Genomic DNA, 24,859 nt, shown 5'->3' on the forward strand with positions numbered 1-24,859 from the left:
AGATTGAAACTGTTGGGTTTTCTACGCATCAAATACACTCTAAAACTAGGTAGCGGAAAAATCGAAACAACGATATACCTAAGTGTACATGCAACCTATGGATCTATGGCTTCATGCTAATTACATCAACCCTAGAAAACTAAAACATAAGTAAGAAAACATACCTCTTATGTAGCCCTTGATCTCCATGCTTGAGATCTTGAACCTCCATGAAGTTGCTTGGATGAAAGGATCCAAACCAGAATCCCTCTAATGGTATCACACCCAATGACACCAAAGAGTGGAATAAAAATAACTAGGAGAAGGGTCAATTTCACAAACCCAAAAGGGTTAGAAATCGTCCCTAAGAGGGGGAGGAAGAAGGGATGGCGAAACTTCAAGCCAAGGTGCAAGGAGGAATGAAATCCCTAAGGCCCTATTTATAGCCTTGGATGCCTCCTAGGGTTTAGTACTCCTTCCCATGTGGGATGGAGGCCTAACCACGAAATTTCACTCCTTTCCCATGTGGGATGGAGTGATTTTCATCCAACCCTAATTCCATAAGGTTCTGGAACATTCCTGATTAACCAACTATCGATTAATGAACATTCAACCCTTTAATTAATTAAACTGTTAATTAATTCCCAAAATATATTTCCAAAATATATTTCCAATTAGTTTCTAATTAATTATTAACCATAATAATTAATAAACCAATTTCTCCTTTATTTATTCTACTCAATTTGGGTCTTGAGGGCAACCCAAAAGGACCCTGCTATTATTAGAAATATTAGCAATAGTTAATGACCTTGGACACTATTCCAACAGTCTCCCACTTGGACAAGTCATCAACTATATGAGGACCAATATTTCTCAATAATCAACAGAGAGTTAGCCATCCAATGCAACTACCGAACTCTTGATCTAATCCAGATTCAGCCCTTAGATAAGTGATCAACTATCCCTTCATTCTATGATATCTGTATGAATTCGAGACATGGATAATGGTCAATCTCAGAATTCAAAATTATGTTTCCCGATATAGATTTGTGACGACTGCATTTGACTACTAAATCGAACACATCAATTCCAGTCAGGGCTCGGCCAAGCACTTTAGATGTCAGCACCAAATCATCGAGGGGCCCATAGATATCGCTTCTCCTATTAAGGCAGAAGGAACGAATAAACTTCGACTACATAGTTTCTGTCTATTTCATCATGTCACACATGGACATACCCTTTATAACTACCAGTTACGGTTAGCGTTGGAGTAGACCAATGCATAACAGAATCATAGAGAAAAACCCCACATGTATCTACGTTTGAAGAATAAAAGAAATTATCGTCTTAGAATTACTCGTGACTGAATCCATGAAGTAATCTCTAAGCGTGGGTTGGTCCAATACTTAAATCTCTATTAAGCACTCATGAGTGTTAGCGCAATCACTATGCTATGTCTAATCAATATGGACAATCCACCAATACTCATGGCAGTCTTGAATCACTACTTACTTCCAAGAGTATGACCGACTATGGACGTTTGAGTAAATTAATACTCGGGAAGTGGGTTCCAAACATGCAAAAGTGAGAACGCAGTGATAAGCTAATTGAAATGACCGAACTCCATCATATATTAAGATCACCACTTAATAATCGCCAAATCAAATTAAACTCATACCGCTTAAAGTTCTCGGTTTTTTTTAAAACAAACCAAACTAAGAGTGCTTAAGCCAATTCATTTACAAATCTAATGCCTCTCGACTTTGTCTGACTGTCAGACATGGTCAATGACATCGGCTTATGGAATGGATCGACAAGATTATCTTTCGATATGAATCATTAACTATGATGTCTTTACATTTGACTCACTATCAAATGTGTTGGTACTTACTGAGTATGTTTCATGTGTGCTCGTGTGACTTGGGATCCATACTCGAGGTAAGTTCACCCAAAGTCACAAGAAACTTCATAAGGACCATCAATGATTGAATTTCAACAAAGATGTCACTAATGAATCTCTTTCAGTCACATTGTCCACTTTGCAATTTAACCAACTGCAATATACTCTAAGTATGTTAAATCCACTATGGTGTATTACCTGGTACTCTTTCAAGCTAATATATCACCATTCAGTAAAAGCACGAATTCCGACTGCGAACGGAATTGCCTTTATTAGTACGGAACTTAGCATCAATGTCACTCTTACAATGATCTCTTCCATACTATCAAGATCATCTCTTCTATCCTCCAAGGTCACTTAAGAATGTTATTGATCTTGATTCATTGATTCTTGCCAAATTGATCTAATCAAAATTGTCATGCTCAAGGCATACAAGTCATTGGATCAAGTACATGTCATGGCATTTATGATCGATCCCATAGCAGAAGCATGTGGGACACGACTCATTTGCTTTAGCTCAATAGTAGAACTAGGACATTAGCATTGCTCAATGTCATGCCAGCCTAAACTCCTTTTTGAGTTCTGCATGTCGAGTTTCCTCAACATTCAATGTAGTTTGGCTTAATCCAATGAATCACTTTGATCTATCTCCATAGATCCTTATTATGCACGTGTCTTGTATCTCCCATGTATATCATAGCGAAACAGTTCTCATACCAAGCCAAGCTTTTACACCTGCTAAGTTAGAATATAGTTTCCTATAAATCGTACATTGTCTATGTACAATACAAGGGTGACTACAGTGCTCCCACTAGCACTGACATATATATGGCTTATCTATGTTTCTCGAAATTCAAACTCCTTGAACTTTTCTCATTGAAACAAAGATTCCAATTACTCCCACTAGCTTTGACATATGTATGGCTCATCTATGTTTCTCGAAATTCAAACTCCTTGAACTTTTCTCATTGAAACAAAGATTCCAATTACTCCCACTAGATTTGACATATGTATGGCTCATCTTTATTTCTCGAAATTCATACACTTTGAACTTTCTCATTGAAATAATGATCCATCTTGCGAGATGCTTATTTCGGTCCATAAATGAACTTGTTAAGCTTACACATCTTTCAAAACCTATCTTGGTTTAATTATGTGTTTGTTCCTATCCATGATTGTCTCTACTTGAAGATCCGCTTGTACCTAAGGGTTAAGGTCAAGTGCTAGGTCTACCAAATAACAACATACATGGATTGAATCTCGCTTTCCAATTCCTCTTTCTATATTGTTGCCTTTAGGGCCTACCATAGCTTCCGATAGCTGGTACACTCTGATTGCTATCTACCAGTGACTCAAATACCTTAGCAATATAAACTCTTATATAACTAGGTCCATGACGTCTTCTATCAGATCTATAAGGAAAAATGGAAATATGTCAGTTTCCTTAATAGCTCTTTCAATTCCAAATTGAATGTTATGTCCAACTTTAGGCTCTTCGTTGGTTGGATCTCGAATCTTATCAAGATCAATGTGGCTCCCACTAGCCCTTTTGGAAACCAGCTCCCTCTCTCGGAAGACTACCCTTCAAGCAACATACATTTTGTTCTCATAAGGATTGTTAAACAATTATCCAAAATGATTGATAGGTTCTCCAACGAGATAACACATCTCTATTCAATGTCCCAGATTGTCGAGCGCTTCAACGACGAGCGTAAGCCTCATAATCGTAGACTTACATATATGGAAGTGAGGATAGAATCCCACTTCACATATCATAGAGTGTTTCAGGAACCTACTTAGTTGGCACAAGACCAAAGGACTTCTTGTAACACTATTCATGGTACAATCAACGATTTGTTAGCAAATACAGTGCGACTCATCTAGTACAAAATCAATGAACGATTTGTTTCTCTATCCAACTAACACTTCCTAGTGGCAGTGTTTTGGGAGGAGACAGATCATGAAACTCTTTCACAATTACTTAGATGATCGATAAAGTTTGCACTGAGATTCTCACTATGAGTGTCTCATCCTATTGCCCAATTGATTCTCAACTTCACTTTATGAGAGCTCTGAACACCTGAAAGGTTTCAGACTCACATTCATACGAAGTTGGTATCACCATGTATTGCGATTAATCTGAATGGTCCATTAGTGTAAACTAATTCCAACAGATATTCACATCAACCAGTGAAACATTCATCATCTATCTTGATAAACAAGATTTGCATTTATCATGAGACTCGAGGTCAAATGATATCCAAAATCCGATCCAACTGGATACTTGGTAATGCATTTCTCGTTTATGTATCCAAGACTATGATTCCACAAATACATTTCACCCAAAAATTTGGATGTATTTGAATCAGTACATATTGTGGTCATTCTGAACGATCCATTAGTTGAACTAACATCAACAGATATTCACAATAATACACCTTATTTAAATGTTCGAATCATTTTTGAACGATTGCTACTATACTAGCTTCATAGATTTCATGACTTTCTTTTAACATGTTAGAATGCTCTACATTTAAATAAGTCAGAACTATCTCATGAATTATAGTATAAAAAGTTTTAGTTATATTACCATAGACTAAACTCTTGAGGAGAATTATCATTTGATCCCATGAATGTAGCAAGGGCTTGGCATTCATGATCAAATTATCTTCTCCATGTTCTAGTCTTCTTACTTCATTTTAGTAACTGCACATTCTTGCAAATGTCAGTACTAATCCTCAGTAAAATACTCAAGGTTTAGAAGTAATGTTTTGATGGCATTATAAATTCATATATTTTTTTTGAATAACAAACATGAAAGAACTAGTTATCTTTTGATCCAATGGAAAGTAGCACGGGCTCGTGATCCATGATCAAATTTAACTTCTTCATGTTCCAGTCCTTTCACCTCAAATATACATTTGGGCAAGTTTGATTTCTTAGTCCTTTTCTTGTTATGGAAACGAGCAACTATCAGAACATGTCTTAGAATAAGCCTTCCTTTGTCCTAGGTATTAGGGCCTAGATTAGGTATACCCACACTAATCGCCTTTTAAACCGTGTGCAATTGGCTTTCTTCTTATTGACACTTCTATTAATGATAGTAAAATATGGGAGTGTTTTGAAGTTTGAGTTTCTATGACTGCCATGTTAATTCCAAAAGGAAACTTTAACATGCTCCACAACTCCTTCATGGTCATTCCAAGTTGTTCATATCAAAATCAAAATAAATTGATTATATGTACATGTCAGCTAGTCGATTAATCCTAGTCAACTCCTAACTCAAGGAAATTCCATTTTACTTCAATATGTCATTTTACAACGTACATTTGACAATTGCTCTTTCTAACACTTTAGAATGCAATGTTTGAAGTAACCAAGGAATAGCTTTAACAAAGGCATGATCTTTCTTTTCGTTTATGAGAACTACTCCCAAACTACGAATTTGACAAGATTGATCATCCTCATAGCTAATCCTTTCAAAGGTTTTATAGCAGTAGATTTTAGTGGATAAGGTTATAGACATCATTCAATAATAAATTCCATTATAGTTTGTTTTACTTATCCTTAGAAAAAAAATCACCCTAAATAAAATTATTTTATAAGGCTAGGATCCATATTTGGCTCCATGATGTGTAAAGGGATGCCGTAAACACACCATAAAGTTATTTAGGTAGGCAAAGCCCTTTGCCAATTTCGATCACCACGAAATTCCTAGATCTTTGAGATTCATTGACTATCAATGGCATGTTAATCTCGAATTATGTTCATCTCAAATTCAATGACGGGGTCGCCGCGGATCATTGAACAGATGGTGAATCGACCATACAAAACTGCATGGTCCCCAGCTCAAGTTACGCTTGAGATTCGCGAGTTCCACATCATTCTCTACTTATACTCTCCAATTGACGTGCCGGTTAACCACGCGAGCTCCATCAACAAGTTATAAAGAGAATGTGCAACTTTTATGGATAACATAAGATTCACATTAAATAGATTGAGAATTAACCTTGCAAAATCGCATGGTCCCCGACTCTTGCGAGTTCCATATCATTCTCAACTATACCCTATATTGATGTGCCGGTTAACCATACGAGCTCCATCAACAGAATATAAAGAGAATGTGCAATTTTCATGGATAATATAAACTCACATTCTATTAATAAAACGGGATTTTGTTTTATACTTGTATTTAAAATACTTTTAGATTGACCATTATCACTATCAAACCCTTTCGGTAACTCCATTCACAAAATGCAATTGGGCGGTGAGGGTGGTAAGCGCGAAGCATATTAAAAACCGACCTCATTAGGAATCAAAGAGACCTCCTTAAACCCCTACATTAGAACGGGTGAGCCTAGTCGATGTAAGACTGACAATGTCAATATTTAAACACGCGAGGGCGCATGTTGTAACTTTCTTATACATATAATAGACACAATTCTAATATATATAAATATAAGGGGTAAATTTAAAACTCTTTAAATTTAGTTGTCTATTATTAATTCTAATTAATTGCGAGGACGCAATGTAACAATGAATAAATCAGAAGGGGGTAATATTCAAATTTATAAATCTCTTTTATAAATAATATTAAATATTTAAATTCACTATTTAAATAATAGATAAATATTCAAATTCAAATAAACACATAAATATTCAAATTCAAATAAACATATTTAAACAATATTTATCTATTAATAAATATTCAAATTCAAATAAACACATAAATATTCAAATTCAAATAAACATATTTAAACAATATTTATCTATTAATAAATATTCAAATTCAAATAAAACATTTAAATAATATTTATCAATTTTCAGATTTAAAACATTTTAAAATTTGGTAATTATCCATATTTGATAAAGCTTCATATTTGAAAAATGGAAAAAATCTGAAAACCCTAATTCTGCTGAGCTCACGTCGTGAGCTCTAAGCTCTCACGTCGTGAGCTGCGACTAAGGTATTATCAATTACGAATTTTTCAATAATCCTTCTACCATTCAATTTCAAACAAAGTTTTACAGAAAACATGGATCTAGGGTGAACATAACCATGAACCAATGGCTCTGATACCACTGTTGGGTTTTCTACGCATCAAATACACTCTAAAACTAGGTAGCGGAAAAATCGAAACAACGATATACCTAAGTGTACATGCAACCTATGGATCTATGGCTTCATGCTAATTACATCAACCCTAGAAAACTAAAACATAAGTAAGAAAACATACCTCTTATGTAGCCCTTGATCTCCATGCTTGAGATCTTGAACCTCCATGAAGTTGCTTGGATGAAAGGATCCAAACCAGAATTCCTCTAATGGTATCACACCCAATGACACCAAAGAGTGGAATAAAAATAACTAGGAGAAGGGTCAATTTCACAAACCCAAAGGGGTTAGAAATCGTCCCTAAGAGGGGGAATAAGAAGGGATGGCGAAACTTCAAGCCAAGGTGCAAGGAGGAATGAAATCCCTAAGGCCCTATTTATAGCCATGGATGCCTCCTAGGGTTTATTACTCCTTCCCATGTGGGATGGAGGCCTAACCACGAAATTTCACTCCTTTCCCATGTGGGATGGAGTGATTTTCATCCAACCCTAATTCCATAAGGTTCTGGAACATTCCTGATTAACCAACTATCGATTAATGAACATTCAACCCTTTAATTAATTAAACTGTTAATTAATTCCCAAAATATATTTCCAAAATATATTTCCAATTAGTTTCTAATTAATTATTAACCATAATAATTAATAAACCAATTTCTCCTTTATTTATTCTACTCAATTTGGGTCTTGAGGGCAACCCAAAAGGACCCTGCTATTATTAGAAATATTAGCAATAGTTAATGACCTTGGACACTATTCCAACAGAAACCCTAACCTTGTTTGAGTGATCTTGAGCCATTTTTGTGTGTTTTGTGGTGGTTTGAAGTTTGAAGAAGAGAAGGAAGCTTGGAAGATCAAGAGAAGACTAGTAGATCCAGAGGTTTTGATTTATTTCCATCCCATTCAAGGTAAAAAGCTTCAACCTTGACTTCTCATTTGATAGATCGCCTCTAGGGCTTACATCTTATCATTTTGGGGCATTTCTAAGGTCATATTCGGATTGTGTGTGTATCATGGATTTACACTTCAGATCTTGAACCATTAAGGGTTCCCATGACATAAAGGTGCCAACTTTATGGCCATGGGAAGCCCATGCATCTTATAAACCCCTTTTTATGGATTTTGGAGCCAAAAACTCCATGCATGGACATCAAGTTCGTAGCTTTACGTATGAAATGGACCCTAGGAGGCCAGATCTATGGTTTTGATGCATTAATACCCATTATAATCGACTATATATAGTTTTCGACAAAGAGGGACTCGGCGAGTCGTTCATGGGACTCGGCGATTCGGGACGTATTTTCCATCAAATCCTTTCTGTCGATGGACCAGGCGCTAAGATTGAAGGTCCCTCAGTTGTTTAGGCTCATTAGGGGCCTGGAAATCATAGAACTCGACGAGTGTATGAGCTAACTCGGCGAATTCAAGGCACTGTCCCAACCACATGAAGACGGACTCGTCGAGTCATAGACTGAACACCTTCATACGGATGAAGATGGAGTCGACAAGTTCAAGGACGAACTCGACTAGTCGGTTGAAGATAGCCCTATGTGTTGTTGAAGGCGAACTCGTCGAGCTCTTGCTAGACTCGACGAGTAGGGATGAAGTTTTAGCTGTTCATGGACGAGGGGACTCGACGAGTTGGTGAACCAACTCGGCGAGTCTGGTCAACCAGATGTTGACTCTGACAAAAAAGTTGACTTTGACCAGGGTTTTTACTTTGACTTTGACTTGGAATTTAGCGACCCTTGTAAGGGTTATGTGTATGAGTTGGTAATGTATAAAGGATGTTGTGTAGGGAATGAGGAGTCGGGGAGAGTCGGTTTTCACACCAAGGACAGTGCATACACTACACGACATTAAGGTGAGTTACCCTCCAGTAGAAGTGGGTCTAAGGCACCAAGGCCGACCCACTAGTAGTTGATTATAGTTGAGATGATTGTCTTTGTGATAATTGTCTGGGTTGTTATTACTTGATGTGTTCTATGTGCCAGTATGATATGTTCTATGTGATAAGTGGTAGTAGGAGGGGAATAGTCCCCCGATTCGGTCGTTAGGACCGAAGGGTAGGTCGGACACCCCAGATATGTCTGACAGTATGTTTATGATATGATATTATGTGATAGTAGTAGGGGTGAAATAGTCCCCATGACCGGGTGAGATAGACCGGAGGGTAGGCAGGCACCCCATAATGGCTTGACATGGGTAGGTCAGCACCCCAGAATGGCTTGACATGGGTAGGTCAGCACCCCAGAATGGCTTGACATGGGTAGGTCGGGCACCCCAGAATTGCCCGACAGTATGTATGATTGTATGGTATGTGGTATATTGGGGGAACTCACTAAGCTTCGTGCTTACCCTTTTTAGTTTTGGTTTCAGGTACCTCTTCAGCTAAGGGGAAGGAGTCGGTAGGGTAGCAGCGCATCGCACACACATGATTTCCGCTTTGAGAACCCTGGGATTGTACTCTTATATTTTACTATTTGATGTTATGGTTTTTGAGACTTGTGATCAGTGATTTGGTGTTTTGGAATGATAACAATGATGTTTCCGTAAACTATTTTTATAAGTAATATAATTAAACAAAAATTTTTGGGTCTCGATTTTGGAATGTTACATCTTGTTGGTGGAATTCTAAAGGTGAAGTTCTATTTTCATTCTACATCAACATTCAAGCATCCCCTTGAGGATTCAAAGGCTTCAAAGGTTGTCTTTCTTCTCTATCCTTCTTTGGTTGATGTTTTTATTTCCAAATTTTGCAAGAAGATCCTTGGTGGGTTTAAACTAGTTTTATGTTATTCAAAATTTAAAGTCTTTCTTTTGCTAAAATCTTGAGTTTTTGAAACTATTTTTGAATAAAAACCCAACATATATAATACTCGTACTTGTAAGATGATCCATGCACTACAAATGAAGAATTTGGCGTAGTCCTTATATATATATATATATATATATATATATATATATATATATATATATATGTCGCTAAATATCAGTGATATATATTAAGAACATTGATGTCATTAAGCGAACCAGGATCACCGAAGAAGGCATGTCATATCCATAAATCGTGTGAGGCCACAACCTCAGGTATGATCATTGGATAGCCTTGATTACTTCACATTTATTTAACATGATATGCGTTCTGGAAAATTCCCCATTCCCAATGAAGGCAATCAAAGCTCCCTAACGTCCCCTAAAAGCCATGTACATTTGCATTATAAACACACAATTGTTGGATGTTATTGTAATTAGATTTACATAAATATAATGGACCAAACAATTCATGACATACTTATAAAATTTGTAAAGACTATCTTGTGTGGTATGTGTAGACATCCTAATATTCTCATATAGGGTATTAACTGGGGTGTCGTATTTTATCATATAAAGTGCATTTGTGTATTTTTGTAATGGAGTAAACCCTACTATACCTCTTTGCATCTGGACGTTCTTGGAAATATAAACACGCTTTTGTCACATCTTTGGCTATATGTTAAAATAAATGTTTGTGCATTTAGAACCACTGTCGAAAAATACCCTTGAAAAATCACATGTTCATCAAAATAATTATGCATGAGACGTTGGTAGGAAGCTTCACTCTCTCTCTCTCTCTTTCTCTCTCTCTCTGTATGTGTGTGTGTATGTGTGTGTGTGTGTGTGTATATATATATATATATATATATATATATATATATATATATATATATATATATATATATATATATATTTCCGCCTCACATTTTTGATTCCTTGTTGCTTAGTTCTTTAATCATGCTCGCACTATTTTAGCAACACTCGCCGCCGCTTGTAGCAACATGTCAAAATTTCCCGAAGATGAAAAAGACATATTAAGTGTATAGTAGAAAAGAAAGTGTTTGGTGTGGTATAATTTGGCATATTAGGTTTGCATTTTTGGTTGGTCAACACCATGGTCAAGATAGAGAGACTCATAAATCGGCTACAAAATTTAGGCTCTCGACTCGACTGTCTCGACATGCCAAATAGGCTGAGCGATGTCGAATGAGCTACCTCAACAATATCGAAGGGTGATGCTGAGCCAATCTGTAACGCCCTGTTCTGAAAGTATTCGTTTATGGATTTCAGAGCCCGAGGCTAGGGGCGTTTCGGTCTTTTATGGGTCTTGAAGTTTTTATTTGAGAAGTTTTGGACCGAGGTGTGTCACTAGAAGCGTAGGGCTTCTCGCCACCTTTTGGTGGATATAAAGATCGTCGGAAACGGAGTTAGAATGAAGGAGGTATAGCACTTTGAATTTATTGACATTGATGGTCCCTTAATGGAAGAAGTTGGCAAGAAGTACCATGCATGCAAAGTGGAAGGCGCGTGGGTACGCCCAGCGTAAGCTGGGTTACGCCCAGCTTATAAAGGGAAATGGTCGCGGGTGCTTTTAGCGTACGCCCAGAGTACGTCTAGAGTCCAGAAACCCTAAATTTAGGGTGTGCCACTATATAAGGAACATTATACCCTCAAGGTTCAGCCTCCATTCCACCCTAAAGAGCTGCTACGAAACCCTAAACCCTCTTGAGTGTTCTTGGAGCTTGTAAGGCCATTTTGGAGTGCATTTTAGTGTTCTTGGAGAGGAGTGATCATCTTGGAGTCTCATTGATCAAGGAAGTGCTTTTAGATCCATGTTATCCAGCTCATTTACAAACCCCAGAAGGTATAAAGCTTCCAACTTTCCTCATAGAAGCTTAGATATAGGTTTATGGAGCTTTGGACCTTTTTAGGTCCAAAGAATGGACCTTTATGGTGCAACTTCGTTTTTGAGCTTGGTGTTGCCACCCTCAGAGCTAAAAGTGTCCCATAAGTAGTAAAGTTTCAATCTTGATGGTCCAAATGAGTTCATGCATGATATATAGCCCTTGCTATGGAAGTATGTTGTCACCTTTTGAGTTTGGGCTTATTTGGTGGGTTGCAAGTCACCAAGTTAGTGACTTTATGGATTAAGACGTGGAAAAGGACCTGGATCTGAGTTGGTAGCCTCTGGAGTGGAATATTAAGCACTTAATGGGAAAGTGTCTTAATAGGGGGAGTACGCTCAGCGTACATTCAGGTACGCCCAACGTACATACCATTTGGCTAGTACGCTTAGCGTACATAGGAGTACGCCCAGCGTAATCATCAGTTTGGGTTTGGCATGTGTTGGGCCTTGGCTTAGGTCATGTTTTTGGTCTTTGGACCTTTTGGGCCATCAGAAGTCAGATATTATGGGCCAAGGATATATTTGGGCTTAGGGTAAGGCCCATTAGAGAGATTGGGCCTAGTTTATCAAATTGGGCCATTAGTGGGCCACTAGTGGGCTTGGGAAGCTTACCTAGTGTTGGGCCTTTTATATTATGGTGTGGGCCTTAGTTATGGACCAAGTTGGCCTAGGGGTAGAATGGTCATTCTAACTTATGGAGGAATATTGTATTGGACTAAGTGTTAATTTGGTGTTGGTAGCTAAGGAGCCGAAGGAGCAGTAGTTCGGGAATTGGCAGATAGCAGCCAGAGGGATATCAGCAAGGTTTCAGCAGTGCAAGGTGAGTCTCCTCACTGTGTGAATGGGTCTAAGGCCACAATGCCGGCCCATGTAGTTTATGAGTAGGAAGACCCGGGGGATAGCCCTAGGCACTGTATGCTAGTATGATATTCCAGACCAAGGTCTGATGTCGGGCGGGAGCTCGAGGTATGTTTGCATGATAGGTTATACTTTTTGTCTGTATGATACTTGTATGTGACTGTTAGGGAGGTGAGTGTGGGCGAGGTCCCGTATCTCACCATTAGCAGAGTGTGGATGGGGTTCCATATCTCATTAGAAGTAGAGCAGGGGCGAGGCCCGAGTGAGGAAAGGAGTGAGTGTGGGCGGGGGCCCGTATCTCACTATCAGCAGGAGTGTGGACGGGGTTCCATGACTCACCAGTAGCAGGTCAGGGGCAGGGCCCAAGATAGGCGAGGCCTTAGTACAGGGATACAGTAGAATATGACTAGCTTATGTGTTATGTGTTATATTATATGATTGGATATGCTTAGCGGGCGGGGCCCGGAGACAGGCGGGACCTAAGAGAAACAGATTTGTATACCGAGCGGGGCCAGATGCTTAGCGGGCGGGGACCGATGTCGGAGCAAGTCCGATGTCGGGCAAGTCCCGATGCAGCGGGCGAGGGCCCAGTATGTGGTTATGTGTATGGTATGTGGTAGCTTGGGGAACTCACTAAGCTTCGTGCTTACGGTTATCAGTTTTGGTTTCAGGTACTTCCGGTAGCGGAGGGAAGAGCTCGGGGTGATCGCATGGCACACACCATTGTTTATTTAGCCTGGGATGTTTACTATGATAAAATGTACATGTTTTGAATTAATACTCTGATTTGATATTACGACTTATGTTTATGACTTGATAGCTATGGTTTGATAAACAATTTAAAAATGAAAATTTTGGTCTCGATTTTTGGGATGTTACAAGTTGGTATCAGAGCCTTGGTTTGAGGGATTCGGATACACTCTCGGGTGTGTCTGAACTCAAACTAAGGAATTGGTATAGAAATTTTCAAAAAGGAAAATCTATTTTTGTAAGAAGGATTTTGAGGAAAGAAAAGAGTTTTACAAAAAGCGTAAAGAAATTTTAGAAAGAAAAGAACTTTGAAAAGAGTAAAGGGTGTGGTGCATGCAATCAGCCGAGCTCAAGTAAGTACCCCCAAAATACCCATACAAGTTTATGTTATGTTATGATATGAGTATGAGAACTGCACGCTAGATTAGGAATAAGGATCTAGGAAGGATGCATTATGTGCTTGTTATATGTGTATGAGCTTTATGAATTGCATGTTAGTACAGATTCCTAAGCAGGAGATAGAACAGTTGATTGGATTATGTGGTTAGTTGTTTCCCATTATCTGAATGTTGCTTGCTTTGTGCTTTGTGGGACTCTTATTAATGTGAGTTAGCTATTAAGTGAATATGTTAAGTCACATGTGGCGCAGGCTGTATAATCTCAGAGTGATAGATTTGACCCTATTGCGCAACTCTCGTCTGAGTCTAACCGTTCTAGGGATGAGTCTCTTACTCGAAGGATTATCTGATCTCTGTTGCATGTGGCTATATTCATAAGGTAGCTAGTTGATATTACTGGGAAGTCCTTCGGCAGCTGAGGACGGAGTGAGTTGGAGGATACCCTAGGGCAAGCCTAGGATGAGATTAGTGTTGGGAGCAATGGTAGTAGTAGTGAAAGGGACATGGTGGAGTCAAAGCAATTCTTGAGGAAAGTACGGATAGATGTGGAAGGTAGTATAGGCCCGTACTACTGAAAGCAGAGGATCCGTACTCGATTCAAAAAGGGTCGCGATGAGACCAGGGAGCTAGGAGTGCGTATGTGACCCCTCGATAGTGATGAGTATTCTGATGGTTGTTATGATATGTTTTCAGCATGATGACACTGCGTGAGAGACCGGTGGGTGGATCCGGTCCCGGAGAGGGATCAGGCTCGGGTTCAGGAGTCGAGCAGCTCGAGGAGCGGATGAGGGAGTTTATTACAGCTAAGGTTACGCGCAGTATTCTAGACCAGACTCCTGTGATCTTTGGTTCGGTCAAGAAGGGTATTTTAGAGATTCTGAATGAGAAGCTGGAGGCTTTTCGCACTGAGATGATGGCTTTGGTGGGGGAGCGTACCTTGACATTCCGAGATTTCAGAGCTTGTGGGGCTCCTGATTATCATGGGGCTCGGGAACCCATCGCTAGCAGCAGGTGGTTGGACGATGTTGCCAACTCTTTCCGTTCGAGCCGGTATCCCGAGGGGGACAAGGTCCGACTGGCCTCCTGTCTTCTGAAAGACAGAGCACTAGATTGGTGGGAGGAGGTTGGTCATTCCATTGAGAATGATGCCGTGTTGGACACGATGACATGGAGTGATTTCTCGACCAGGTTTATGGCCGAGTTTGCACCGGTGATTGAGGTGCAACAGCTAGCACGGTAGTTCCAGGATCTCCAGCAGACGACGGAGACTGTGGCGGAGATTACCGCCAAGTTAAGGGAGAGGGCTCTTCTTGTTCCGCAGTATGTGGCGGACGAGGAAATGAAAAAGGCCCGATATCACGAGATGCTGAGGAGTGACATCATGCAGTTTGTGAGCAAGTCCAGCTGCAAGACGCTAGAGGATATGATTGCGCGAGCCAGGGAGAGGGAGATCGACCTGGAGCACATTGGGAAAAGGAAGGCTGAGACTGAGCAGACGACGGGGGTTTCGGGCAAGAGGCCCAAGGGGTCATATTCGAGATCGAGGGATTATCAGGGCCGCAGTCGTTGTGGCAAGTGTGGCAGGACGCACGAGGGTGCGTGCAGGAGTGGTAGTGGTGGTGATTCTGGCTGCTTCAAGTGCGGCCGGACAGGTCATTTTAGCAAGGATTGTGCTGCTACCACCACCCAGGGATCAGACCTGATCTGTTTCCATTGCAGTCAGCGGGGCCACAAGAAGACCCAGTGTCCGAGTTTGCTTTCAGCAGGACAGGTGATAGCACCTGCCCCTGCGACCTTGAGAATCACTGACGGCCATCAGGGCCGAGCGGAGGCGCCTGCAGTAAGGAGAAGGGCTTTTCAGTTATCTGCAGTGGAGTCGCGAGCAGCACCGGATGTTGGAGGTGCGTATCTTTTGCTTTCCTGTCAACTTTTATTCATGATTATATTGTTATGGTACTGCATCGATGTTAGTAAGTATATATTGGAGTATTATATTACCTGCTTCCGATTAAGTCATATGCCATCTGCATACCTTGAATGTTAGAGTATTAGTTCGAAGATGTTCCCATTAAAGCTGGCTCTCGGGATGCAGTTGATGTAGCAAGGATGATTGGAACTCAGGAAATGTTCTGTAACCTTCAAGAGCGGTTCAGATTTGATACGAGTGAGTTTTGGATCACTAGCAGTAGTAAGCGTTGGATTATTAGAAGATTTGTCATGGGATAATAGGAAGGATTGGGAATCCTTTCCAAGCTGTGAGCTGTAAGGATTTAGCAGGATCAAAGTGGGGGAGAACCCTCCAAGTATTTAGGAGCAGTAGCATGCTCAATCTGGAGGAGTTAGTGACCTTCGAGAATGAAGGGAAAACAGTCTGAGGGGCTGTGTAGGTAGAGGAGTGCATAAGTTGGGAGTTTGAGAAACTTCCCAACTTTGAGTTTTGTATATTCATGTTAGCTGAGGGCTGGTTTGGGAAACCAGGTCGGAGGATCGCCAGCAAGACTCGAGTGAGTCGGGATGTAGATTATGCGAACGTACGACATGGGATGCTTTCGGATTAGTAGTCAGTGGCAGAGACAACATGGAGAGTGTGGTAAGACTGCGGGATAGCCGCAACGTTCGTTAGTATCCAGTTAGAGGAGTGTGGGTGAGGGCCCGTATCTCTTAAATCGGAGGAGTGTGGGCGAGGGCCCGTATCTCCTAGTTAGCGGAGTTGGGGCCAGGCCCGTATCTCCTAGTTAGCGGAGTTGGGGAGAGGCCCGTGTCTCCTAGTTAGCATGATAGAAATCAGGAAAGGATAGCTCGTTGAGATTTAGTATGGAGTTGTCATGCATAGCCCTAGAGAGGTGAGACCTTGGGAGAGGCCGCTCCAAGATATAGTGGGTGAGACCCTTGCGCGAGGCCCGTATGTTGGTAGCAGTGCAGGTGGAATCTGGTAGAGACCTTAGGGTCAAGATAGGGGATCGAGGATCCCAGGACTTGTAGAGCTAGAGGGGCAGGTTAGATAGAACAGTTTAGATAGCCGAAGTTTCCTTCAGGAGTCGCTGGGAGCGACTGAGCGATTGAGCTTGCGTTCAGTAACTGGTGGGATTCCGGTAACCCAGTTAATGGCAGATTAGTTGGGACCAGGGTGGTCTCGGCTCATCCGGAAGGCAAATAAGAGACAGCTGAATCTCCAGTTAGGGGAAGTAATGATAAGAGAAGTTTGGTGCGGGGCAGCTAGTTGATCGAGGAGTGCTACGCCGCTCACAACAGGGTTAAATAATCTCAGAGGGAAGGGTCTGACCCTTTTGCGCTGCTCTCGTATGAGTCTAACCGTTGTAGGGACGAATCTTTTACTCAAAGGATTATCTGATCCATTCGTTGGGATGGGTTTTCAGCATCAGGATATAGTAAGAGGAAGCATTCTGTGAGTATCAGTGGTAGTGACCAGCACTGGGAGTGGCTGTAGAAGTGGATACATCGAAGGGTGTATCCTTCGCAGAGATAGAGAAGGTTGTTGTTTATGGAAAGTTGCCTTAGGAAGGCTAGCGAACGCACAAGGAGAAGGGGTGAACCCCTGGGATGTCCAACATAAGTACTCGGGGAGAACCGAAAGGATTGTCGGTTGGGTAAGAGCCGTGTTCTCATGATTGTTGGTGATTAAAGTGCTCTCGGGGTTCTTATCTTCAGGGATTATTTTGCGAAGAGACCGGATAGAAGACCATAGGTAGTGGTCCTTCGGGGATCGGACCCAGTAGGTGATGTATGCATCGGGCGAGAATGTTGCGAGTAGATTACAGGATAGTTGGTTGTAGCGGAATTCGAGGACGAAGTCTAGTTTAAGTGGGGGAGAGTTGTGACGCCCTGTTCTGAAAGTATTCGTTTATGGATTTCAGAGCCCGAGGCTATGGGCGTTTCTGTCTTTTATGGGTCTTGAAGTTTTTATTTGAGAAGTTTTGGGCCGAGGTGTGTCACTAGAAGCGTAGGGCTTCTCGCCACCTTTTCGTGGATATAAAGATCGTCGGAAACGGGGTTAGAATGAAGGAGTTATAGCACTTTGAAGTTATTGACATTAATGGTCCCTTAATTGAAGAAGTTGGCAAGAAGGACCATGCATGCAAAGTGGAAGGCGCGTGGGTACGCCCAGCGTATAAAGGGAAATGGTCGCGGGTGCTTTTGGCGTACGCCCAACGTACAGGATGTACGCCCAGCGTACGTCCAGAGTCCATAAACCCTAAATTTAGGGTGTGCCACTATATAAGGAACATTATACCCTCAAGGTTCAGCCTCCATTCCACCCTAAAGAGTTGCTACGAAACCCTAAACCCTCTTGAGTGTTCTTGGAGCTTGTAAGGCCATTTTGGAGTGCATTTTAGTGTTCTTGGAGAAGAGTGATCATCTTGGAGTCTCATTGATCAAGGAAGTGCTTTTAGATCCAAGTTCTCCAGCTCATTTACAAACCCCAGAAGGTATAAAGCTTCCAACTTTCCTCATAGAAGCTTAGATCTAGGTTTATGGAGCTTTGGACCTTTTTAGGTCCAAAGAATGGACCTTTATGGTGCAACTTCGTTTTTGAGCTTGGGGTTGCCACCCTCAGAGCTAAAAGTGTCCCATAAGTAGTAAAGTTTCAATCTTGATGGTCCTAATGAGTTCATGCATGATATATAGCCCTTGCTATGGAAGTATGTTGTCACCTTTTGAGTTTGGGCTTATTTGGTGGGTTGCAAGTCACCAAGTTAGTGACTTTATGGATTAAGACGTGGAAAAGGACCTGGATCTGAGTTGGTAGCCTCTGGAGTGGAATATTAAGCACTTAATGGGAAAATGTCCTAATAGGGGGAGTACGCTCAGCGTACATTCAGGTACGCCCAACATACATACCATTTGGCTAGTACGCTTAGCGTACATAGGAGTACGCCCAGCGTAATCATCAGTTTGGGTTTGGCATGTGTTGGGCCTCGGCTTGGGTCATGTTTTTGGTCTTTGGACCTTTTGGGCCATCAGAAGTCAGATATTATGGGCCAAGGATATATTTGGGCTTAGGGTAAGGCCCATTAGAGGGATTGGGCCTAGTTTATCAAATTGGGCCATTAGTGGGCCACTAGTGGGCTTGGGAAGCTTACCTAGTGTTGGGCCTTTTATATTATGGTGTGGGCCTTAGTTATGGACCAAGTTGGCCTAGGGGTAGAATGGTCATTCTAACCTATGGAGGAATATTGTATTGGACTAAGTGTTAATTTGGTGTTGGTAGCTCAGGAGCCGAAGGAGCAGTAGTTCGGGAATTGGCAGATAGCAGCCAGAGGGATATCAGCAAGGTTTCAGCAGTGGAAGGTGAGTCTCCTCACTGTGTGAATGGGTCTAAGGCCACAATGCCGGCCCATGTAGTTTATGAGTAGGAAGACCCGGGGGATAGCCCTAGGCACTGTATGCTAGTATGATATTCCAGACCAAGGTCTGATGTCGGGCGGGAGCCCGAGGTATGTTTGCATGATAGGTTATACTTTTTGTCTGTATGATACTTGTATGTGCCTGTTAGGGAGGTGAGTGTGGGCGAGGTCCCGTATCTCACCATTAGCAGAGTGTGGATGGGGTTCCATATCTCATTAGAAGTATAGCAGGGGCAAGGCCCGAGTGAGGAAAGGAGTGAGTGTGGGCGGGGGCCCGTATCTCACTATCAGCAGGAGTGTGGACGGGGTTCCATGACTCACCAGTAGCAGGTCAGGGGCAGGGCCCAAGATAGGTGAGGCCTTAGTACAGGGATACAGTAGAATATGACTAGCTTATGTGTTATGTGTTATTATATATGTTTGGATATGCTTAGCGGGCGGGGCCCGGAGACAAGCGGGGCCTAAGAGAAACATATATGTATACCGAGCGGGGCCCGATGCTTAGCAGGCGGGGCCCGGAGACAGGCGGGGCCTGATGCCGGGCGGGGCCCGATGCCGGAGCAAGTCCGATGTCGGGCAAGTCTCGATGCAGCGGGCGGGGGCCCAGTATGTGGTTATGTGTATGGTATGTGGTAGTTTGGGGAACTCATTAAGCTTCGTACTTATGGTTTTCAGTTTTGGTTTCAGGTACTTCCGGTAGCGGAGGGAAGAGCTCGGGGTGATCGCATGGCACACACCATTGTTTATTTAGCATGAGATGTTTTACTCTGATAAAATGAACATGTTTTGAATTAATACTCTGATTTGATATTACGACTTATGTTTATGACTTGATAGATATGGTTTGATAAACAATTTAAAAATGAAAATTTTGGTCTCGATTTTTGGGATGTTACACACTCCCCGGAGCCTAAGAACATCCATAATTAATTAAACTCTGTATAGTTTAATGCATTGTCACATCATCCATTATATACCCATACAACTTTACTTTAACTCTCACTCATTAAACACATATTCAACTCTAATCACCACTTTATTCCCCTTATTGAAGTGTTGAATGATCATTCAACTCCATTTTATGTCATCACCTGCATTTCATTAAACATATATTCATTTTTTGTCACCATCTTATCAAATTTCTATACAACTTGGATTGTGTATGCCATAAAAATAGTCAAAAGATAAATACAAGACTTAAAATTTCCGTTATGAAACTTTTTCATGGACATTTAAAAAAAGTCAAAATACAATGTCTTTTGTCAAAATAACAAATGTTTTAAAACTCAGGTCTACCCAGCCAGTTAGGGGTAAGCATGGGCTGGGTTGGGTCGGTCTGAACCCAACCCGTGTATTTCAGTTTCTGGGTTTTAGAACCCATCGGTTCGGGTTTTGGTCGGTTTCGATTTTTGGGTTCAACCCATGGGTTGATAGGTTTTGGGTTTAAACCCCGTGGGTTTTGGGTTGTAACCCATTTTTAGTAAATCTTTATAACTTAAAAAATGAAACAAATTTAACACCTAGATTAAAGAAACTAAAAAAACCAATTTTAACACCAACACAACATCAGAAGTATGTTGTTAAAAGTTTACAACCATCAAGTTTAAGAACAACAAGGTTTAACAAGCTTTTAGAAACAAAACAAGTAGCAGACAACGAGATAATAATCTTGGTTTCACTAAAACAACACAAGACATATACTTGGTGTAATTTAGTACCAAAATCCATATTCTTTTCATTTGAAGTATATTACCTTTGACATAGAAAGTCAAATTATAGCATATCATTGAAAAACATATAATAATTTTGGGTTGGGTCGGTTTGAGGTACTAAAATCGAACTCAAAACCCATTTTTCAGTTTTTAAAAATTTAAACTCAAACCCGACGGTTTGGGTTCGATTTTGATTTTTCGGTTTTGGTTTTATGGGTTTTTGGATTTTTAGATTTGGTTTTTGCTCACCCCTACGGCGAGTTGAATCAGGACCCAAGGAAGAGAGTTTAATTAACACCAGATTTTTGCTAGCTTAATTCTCAACAGGATTGAATGTGCCGGGTTTCTCAAAAACTAATTGAACCGGTTACATTTAACAATTTAATATCCGGTTGAACCGGAGCTAGTGGACTTGGATTTCTGAATTTACTCGACCTATTTCAGTTAGCCCATGGACTTTATTCGATCATGTAACCTGATTCAAGATTTCAGTGTTATCCCATCCGGTCATTCCCACACTGATTTCTCTCAATTCGATTTCTCCAAAACTCGCGAACAGTCTCCAAAAATCGATAGTACTCTACAACAATTTCTCAAAGGTAATCGACTTCAGCTTCATCCTGGTTTTTCTCTATCATTTCGAGGAAGAGATTCTCTGTGGCTAACTTCTCATCTTGTTCTTTTGAACCTATAAAATCAATAACAATCTGAGGAAACGTTTTTTAATTGAGAGACTGTAATTTTACCTAATTTTACCTGTAGCTTTGTTATCAATCCCTTTTTCTCTTCTTCAAATTCTAAAAAAAACAGTCACTTTAAAATAAGAAAAAGCATAATAACAATTTGGCTGAATCGCATAAAGTCTGAAACACAACAGGGAATCAGGCAATGGCAGAAACAATACCCTTCAAAAACCTCCACAGTAGGGAATATCAAGGCCACAAGAAGAAGGTCCAATCCCAATCTCCCTCTTCCTTATCCTCGCTAAACCCTAATTATTTCACCTGCTGTAAACCCTAGCTTTGTGCCCATGATTGTTGTATCCATCTTAAAGAAAATTAGGGTATAAATTGATTCGATTCATAATACCGATACAGGTACATTCAGTCGCTTGGAACTGCATTGGCACAAAGCTTGCATCGGGCTCTGTGGATCAAACAGCTCGGGTATGGCATATCGAGCCCCATGGCCACGTAAGTTTTCTTCTTCATTTCGTCTCTCGAGTCTTGTTACTCTATTCAAACACCCAATTAGTATTGTTTATATACTCTGTTGTGTTGCAGAGCAAGGTTAAGGATCTTGAACTAAAGGGGCATACAGATAGTGTAGATCAGTTATGTTGGGATCCTAAACATGCCGACTTGATTGCCACTGCATCAGGTGACAAGACTGTTCGTCTATGGGATGTCCGCAGTAAGTCGAAATACAAAATAATTTTTTTTATATATTTTTTTTAAAAAGTAATCTTTATTGATCTACATGCGAATAAACAGGTGGAAAATGTTCACAGCAAGCAGAACTCAGTGGGGAGAACATTAACATTACCTATAAACCAGATGGGACTCATGTAGCAGTTGGGAACCGGGTATATTCTCCTTATTTCCATTTACCAAAATTTCCTTAACAACATTTAGGAAGTTTATGTTAATTCTACTTTATTATATATATGTTAAATAGGATGATGAACTGACAATACTAGATGTTCGAAAATTCAAGCCCATCCATAAGCGCAAATTCAACTATGAGGCAAGTATACTCCTACTCCTAACCGTATTTGTGGAGTTGAATAGATTATTAGATTGATGAAATAATAATTAATTTTGTTTTTGTCAGGTAAATGAGATCGCATGGAACATGAGTGGGGACATGTTCTTCTTGACTACTGGAAATGGTGAGAATAGTTGACTTGTTGACTTGTTGTTTTTAATTAGATTTAATTTTGTGTTGGGGTGTGGTGATCAGGTACTGTTGAAGTGCTGGGATACCCATCGCTTCAAGCGGTTGACACCTTGACAGCTCATACTGCTGGTTGTTATTGCATTGCTATTGACCCCTTGGGAAGGTCTCGTCAATTCTTTCCTATTAGAGCAAATTACTGAAATCGTCCCTATGGTTTGGTCAAAATTTCACGTTTGGTCCCTAACTTTTTTTTTTGCACTCGGATCGTCCCTATGGTTTGATTTCGTTGCGTTTTTCGTCCCTATGGTTTGGTCAAAATTGCACGTTTGGTTCCTAATTTTATGTATGTAAGGGACGAAAAACATAATAAAATCAAACCACAAGGACGATCCGAGTGCAAAAGAAAAGTTAGGGACCACACGTGAAATTTTGACCAAACCATAAGGACGATTTCAGTAATTTACTCTTCCTATTATTATTATTATTATTATTATTATTATTATTATTATTTCCTGTTGACTAAAAGGATTTGAATTTGGATTTGGATTTGGGTTTGGGTTTGACAGATATTTTGCTGTTGGAAGTGCGGACTCGTTGGTGAGTCTGTGGGATATCTCGGAAATGCTTTGTGTGCGTACATTCACAAAGCTCGAGTGAGTGAGAGTCAGTCTGTGTGTCTTTTATTTTCTTCTTTTACATGGATGGTGATTATGTTAAGTTATGTGGTTAGGATGAGCAATAATTGTTTTTTTTTTCTTCTAAAAAAAATGGGTGTCAGATGGCCAGTGCGGACCATAAGCTTCAATCACACGGGTGAATATATCGCTTCCGCTAGTGAAGACTTATTCATCGACATAGTATGTGGATATCCCCTCCCTTGTTATATTTATTATATATTTATGTATGTATGTATGTATGTATGTATGTATGATGTATGAATGGAAACACTACACTACACTACACTACAGTCGAATGTAGAAAGTGGGAGGTCAGTTCACCAAATCCCGTGTCGGGCAGCCATGAACAGCGTGGAGTGGAATCCAAAATACAATTTGCTCGCGTATGCTGGTGATGACAAAAACAAGTATCAGGCGGATGAAGGTAACTAAGTAGTAAACTTGTATTTGTAAAAGTAGTAGTAATTAACAAAATCTTATGGATGCAGGTGTTTTTCGGATATTTGGCTTTGAGAGCACGTAACTTAACTAATTCCCTCCGATCTAGGGTGTAGTTGGATCTCCTCATCTTCTCTTTTTCAATATTAATATTAAAGAATGAATGAATGAATGAATGTTTCCAACCTCATATCACATCTGTTTAAAAACGGATATTGTAAGTTGATTTTGGTGGATCATCATCCATCACGTCCTTTGGTCAAATTTTTATTTTTTTGGTTGCTTATTATATATAGAAAAGAATACAGTAGTAGCAATTTTATTTCCATCTTAAGATAATTTCATATGTTATTCCCTAAATATCATATTCGATTATTTGTCATTTTGCTGTTTTGCTAACTTGAACCATAGCCACTAAACTTGATGATCAAATAGTATATCACTGAAAACATAAATCAGAGTAGAATCTTGAAGACTGAAGTCACCTTGAACCAGAATCACTATTCACGGGTCTGTGAGCTTGAGTTTGAGCAACACCTGAACATGAAGGATTGGATACGTGTGGTGTCAATATAACACCCTACTTGGAGAACATATTTGCATTGAAACCATGAGTGGATTACAAACTTCTGAGTAATGGTGTGATGGAGGAATTTAGGCGTGCTTGGAAAGATGAGATTGGAGAAAAGAATGTTATGTGACTGGTTAATTTAAGGATCGGAAAAGAGGGTGACTCGGTTTAAATATAGACATTTTGAACTTTGAAGTAAACTGATTTTGGTATATCGAATACAGTGGTGGAATCAGGGTAAAAGCAAAGGGGTAACATCAAAAAAAATTCTGTGTAATATACAATAAGAAAAAAAGATAAAAACCTGTATTTCATTAGATATAAAAAAGTGTCAAAGTTACATTTTAAAGTTCTCCTATTTGCTCTTTCATTTTCTGAAAGCTGAGTAATTATGTTTTCATTTTTTACATTCTCAAGTGCTTCATTTTCTACACTAAGCACAATTCATAAAATCGTCACCTATTATAGTATGC

The 24,859-nt window shown here is 40.2% G+C and overlaps 1 protein-coding gene across 2 annotated transcripts; it reads left to right on the forward strand.

Annotated features, from left to right (window-relative positions):
- The first annotated feature begins 21,253 nt into the window (after positions 1 to 21,253).
- On the forward strand, positions 21,254 to 24,154 carry TEX1 (Transducin/WD40 repeat-like superfamily protein). 2 transcript variants are annotated; one of them, XM_079086238.1, is made up of 12 exons: positions 21,254 to 21,400; positions 21,679 to 21,752; positions 21,899 to 21,994; positions 22,085 to 22,214; positions 22,295 to 22,386; positions 22,479 to 22,547; positions 22,635 to 22,692; positions 22,764 to 22,863; positions 23,267 to 23,353; positions 23,479 to 23,557; positions 23,669 to 23,801; positions 23,866 to 24,154. In XM_079086238.1, exons 2-12 carry the CDS (start codon positions 21,690 to 21,692, stop codon positions 23,898 to 23,900), a joined length of 942 nt encoding a protein of 313 aa, XP_078942364.1. In that variant the 5' UTR covers positions 21,254 to 21,400; positions 21,679 to 21,689; the 3' UTR covers positions 23,901 to 24,154. The 2 variants fall into 2 exon arrangements, with proteins under 2 accessions (XP_078942364.1, XP_078942365.1); XM_079086239.1 differs by having other exon boundaries at positions 21,285 to 21,400; positions 21,664 to 21,752.
- The last annotated feature ends 705 nt before the right edge of the window (positions 24,155 to 24,859 follow it).

This window comes from Lactuca virosa, chromosome 3, assembly GCF_052849685.1.
Source record: "Lactuca virosa cultivar CGN04683 chromosome 3, Lactuca_virosa_CGN04683_v6, whole genome shotgun sequence".
Classification (NCBI taxonomy): domain Eukaryota; kingdom Viridiplantae; phylum Streptophyta; class Magnoliopsida; order Asterales; family Asteraceae; genus Lactuca; species Lactuca virosa.

Bases quoted from the DNA above. Each gene is read 5' to 3' on its own strand.
- TEX1 (XM_079086238.1), top strand. From the start codon at position 21,690: ATGGCAGAAACAATACCCTTCAAAAACCTCCACAGTAGGGAATATCAA. The intron at 21,995-22,084 runs GTAAGTTTTCTT...GTTGTGTTGCAG, and splicing joins ATATCGAGCCCCATGGCCAC to AGCAAGGTTAAGGATCTTGA. The intron at 23,354-23,478 runs GTGAGTGAGAGT...AATGGGTGTCAG, and splicing joins CGTACATTCACAAAGCTCGA to ATGGCCAGTGCGGACCATAA.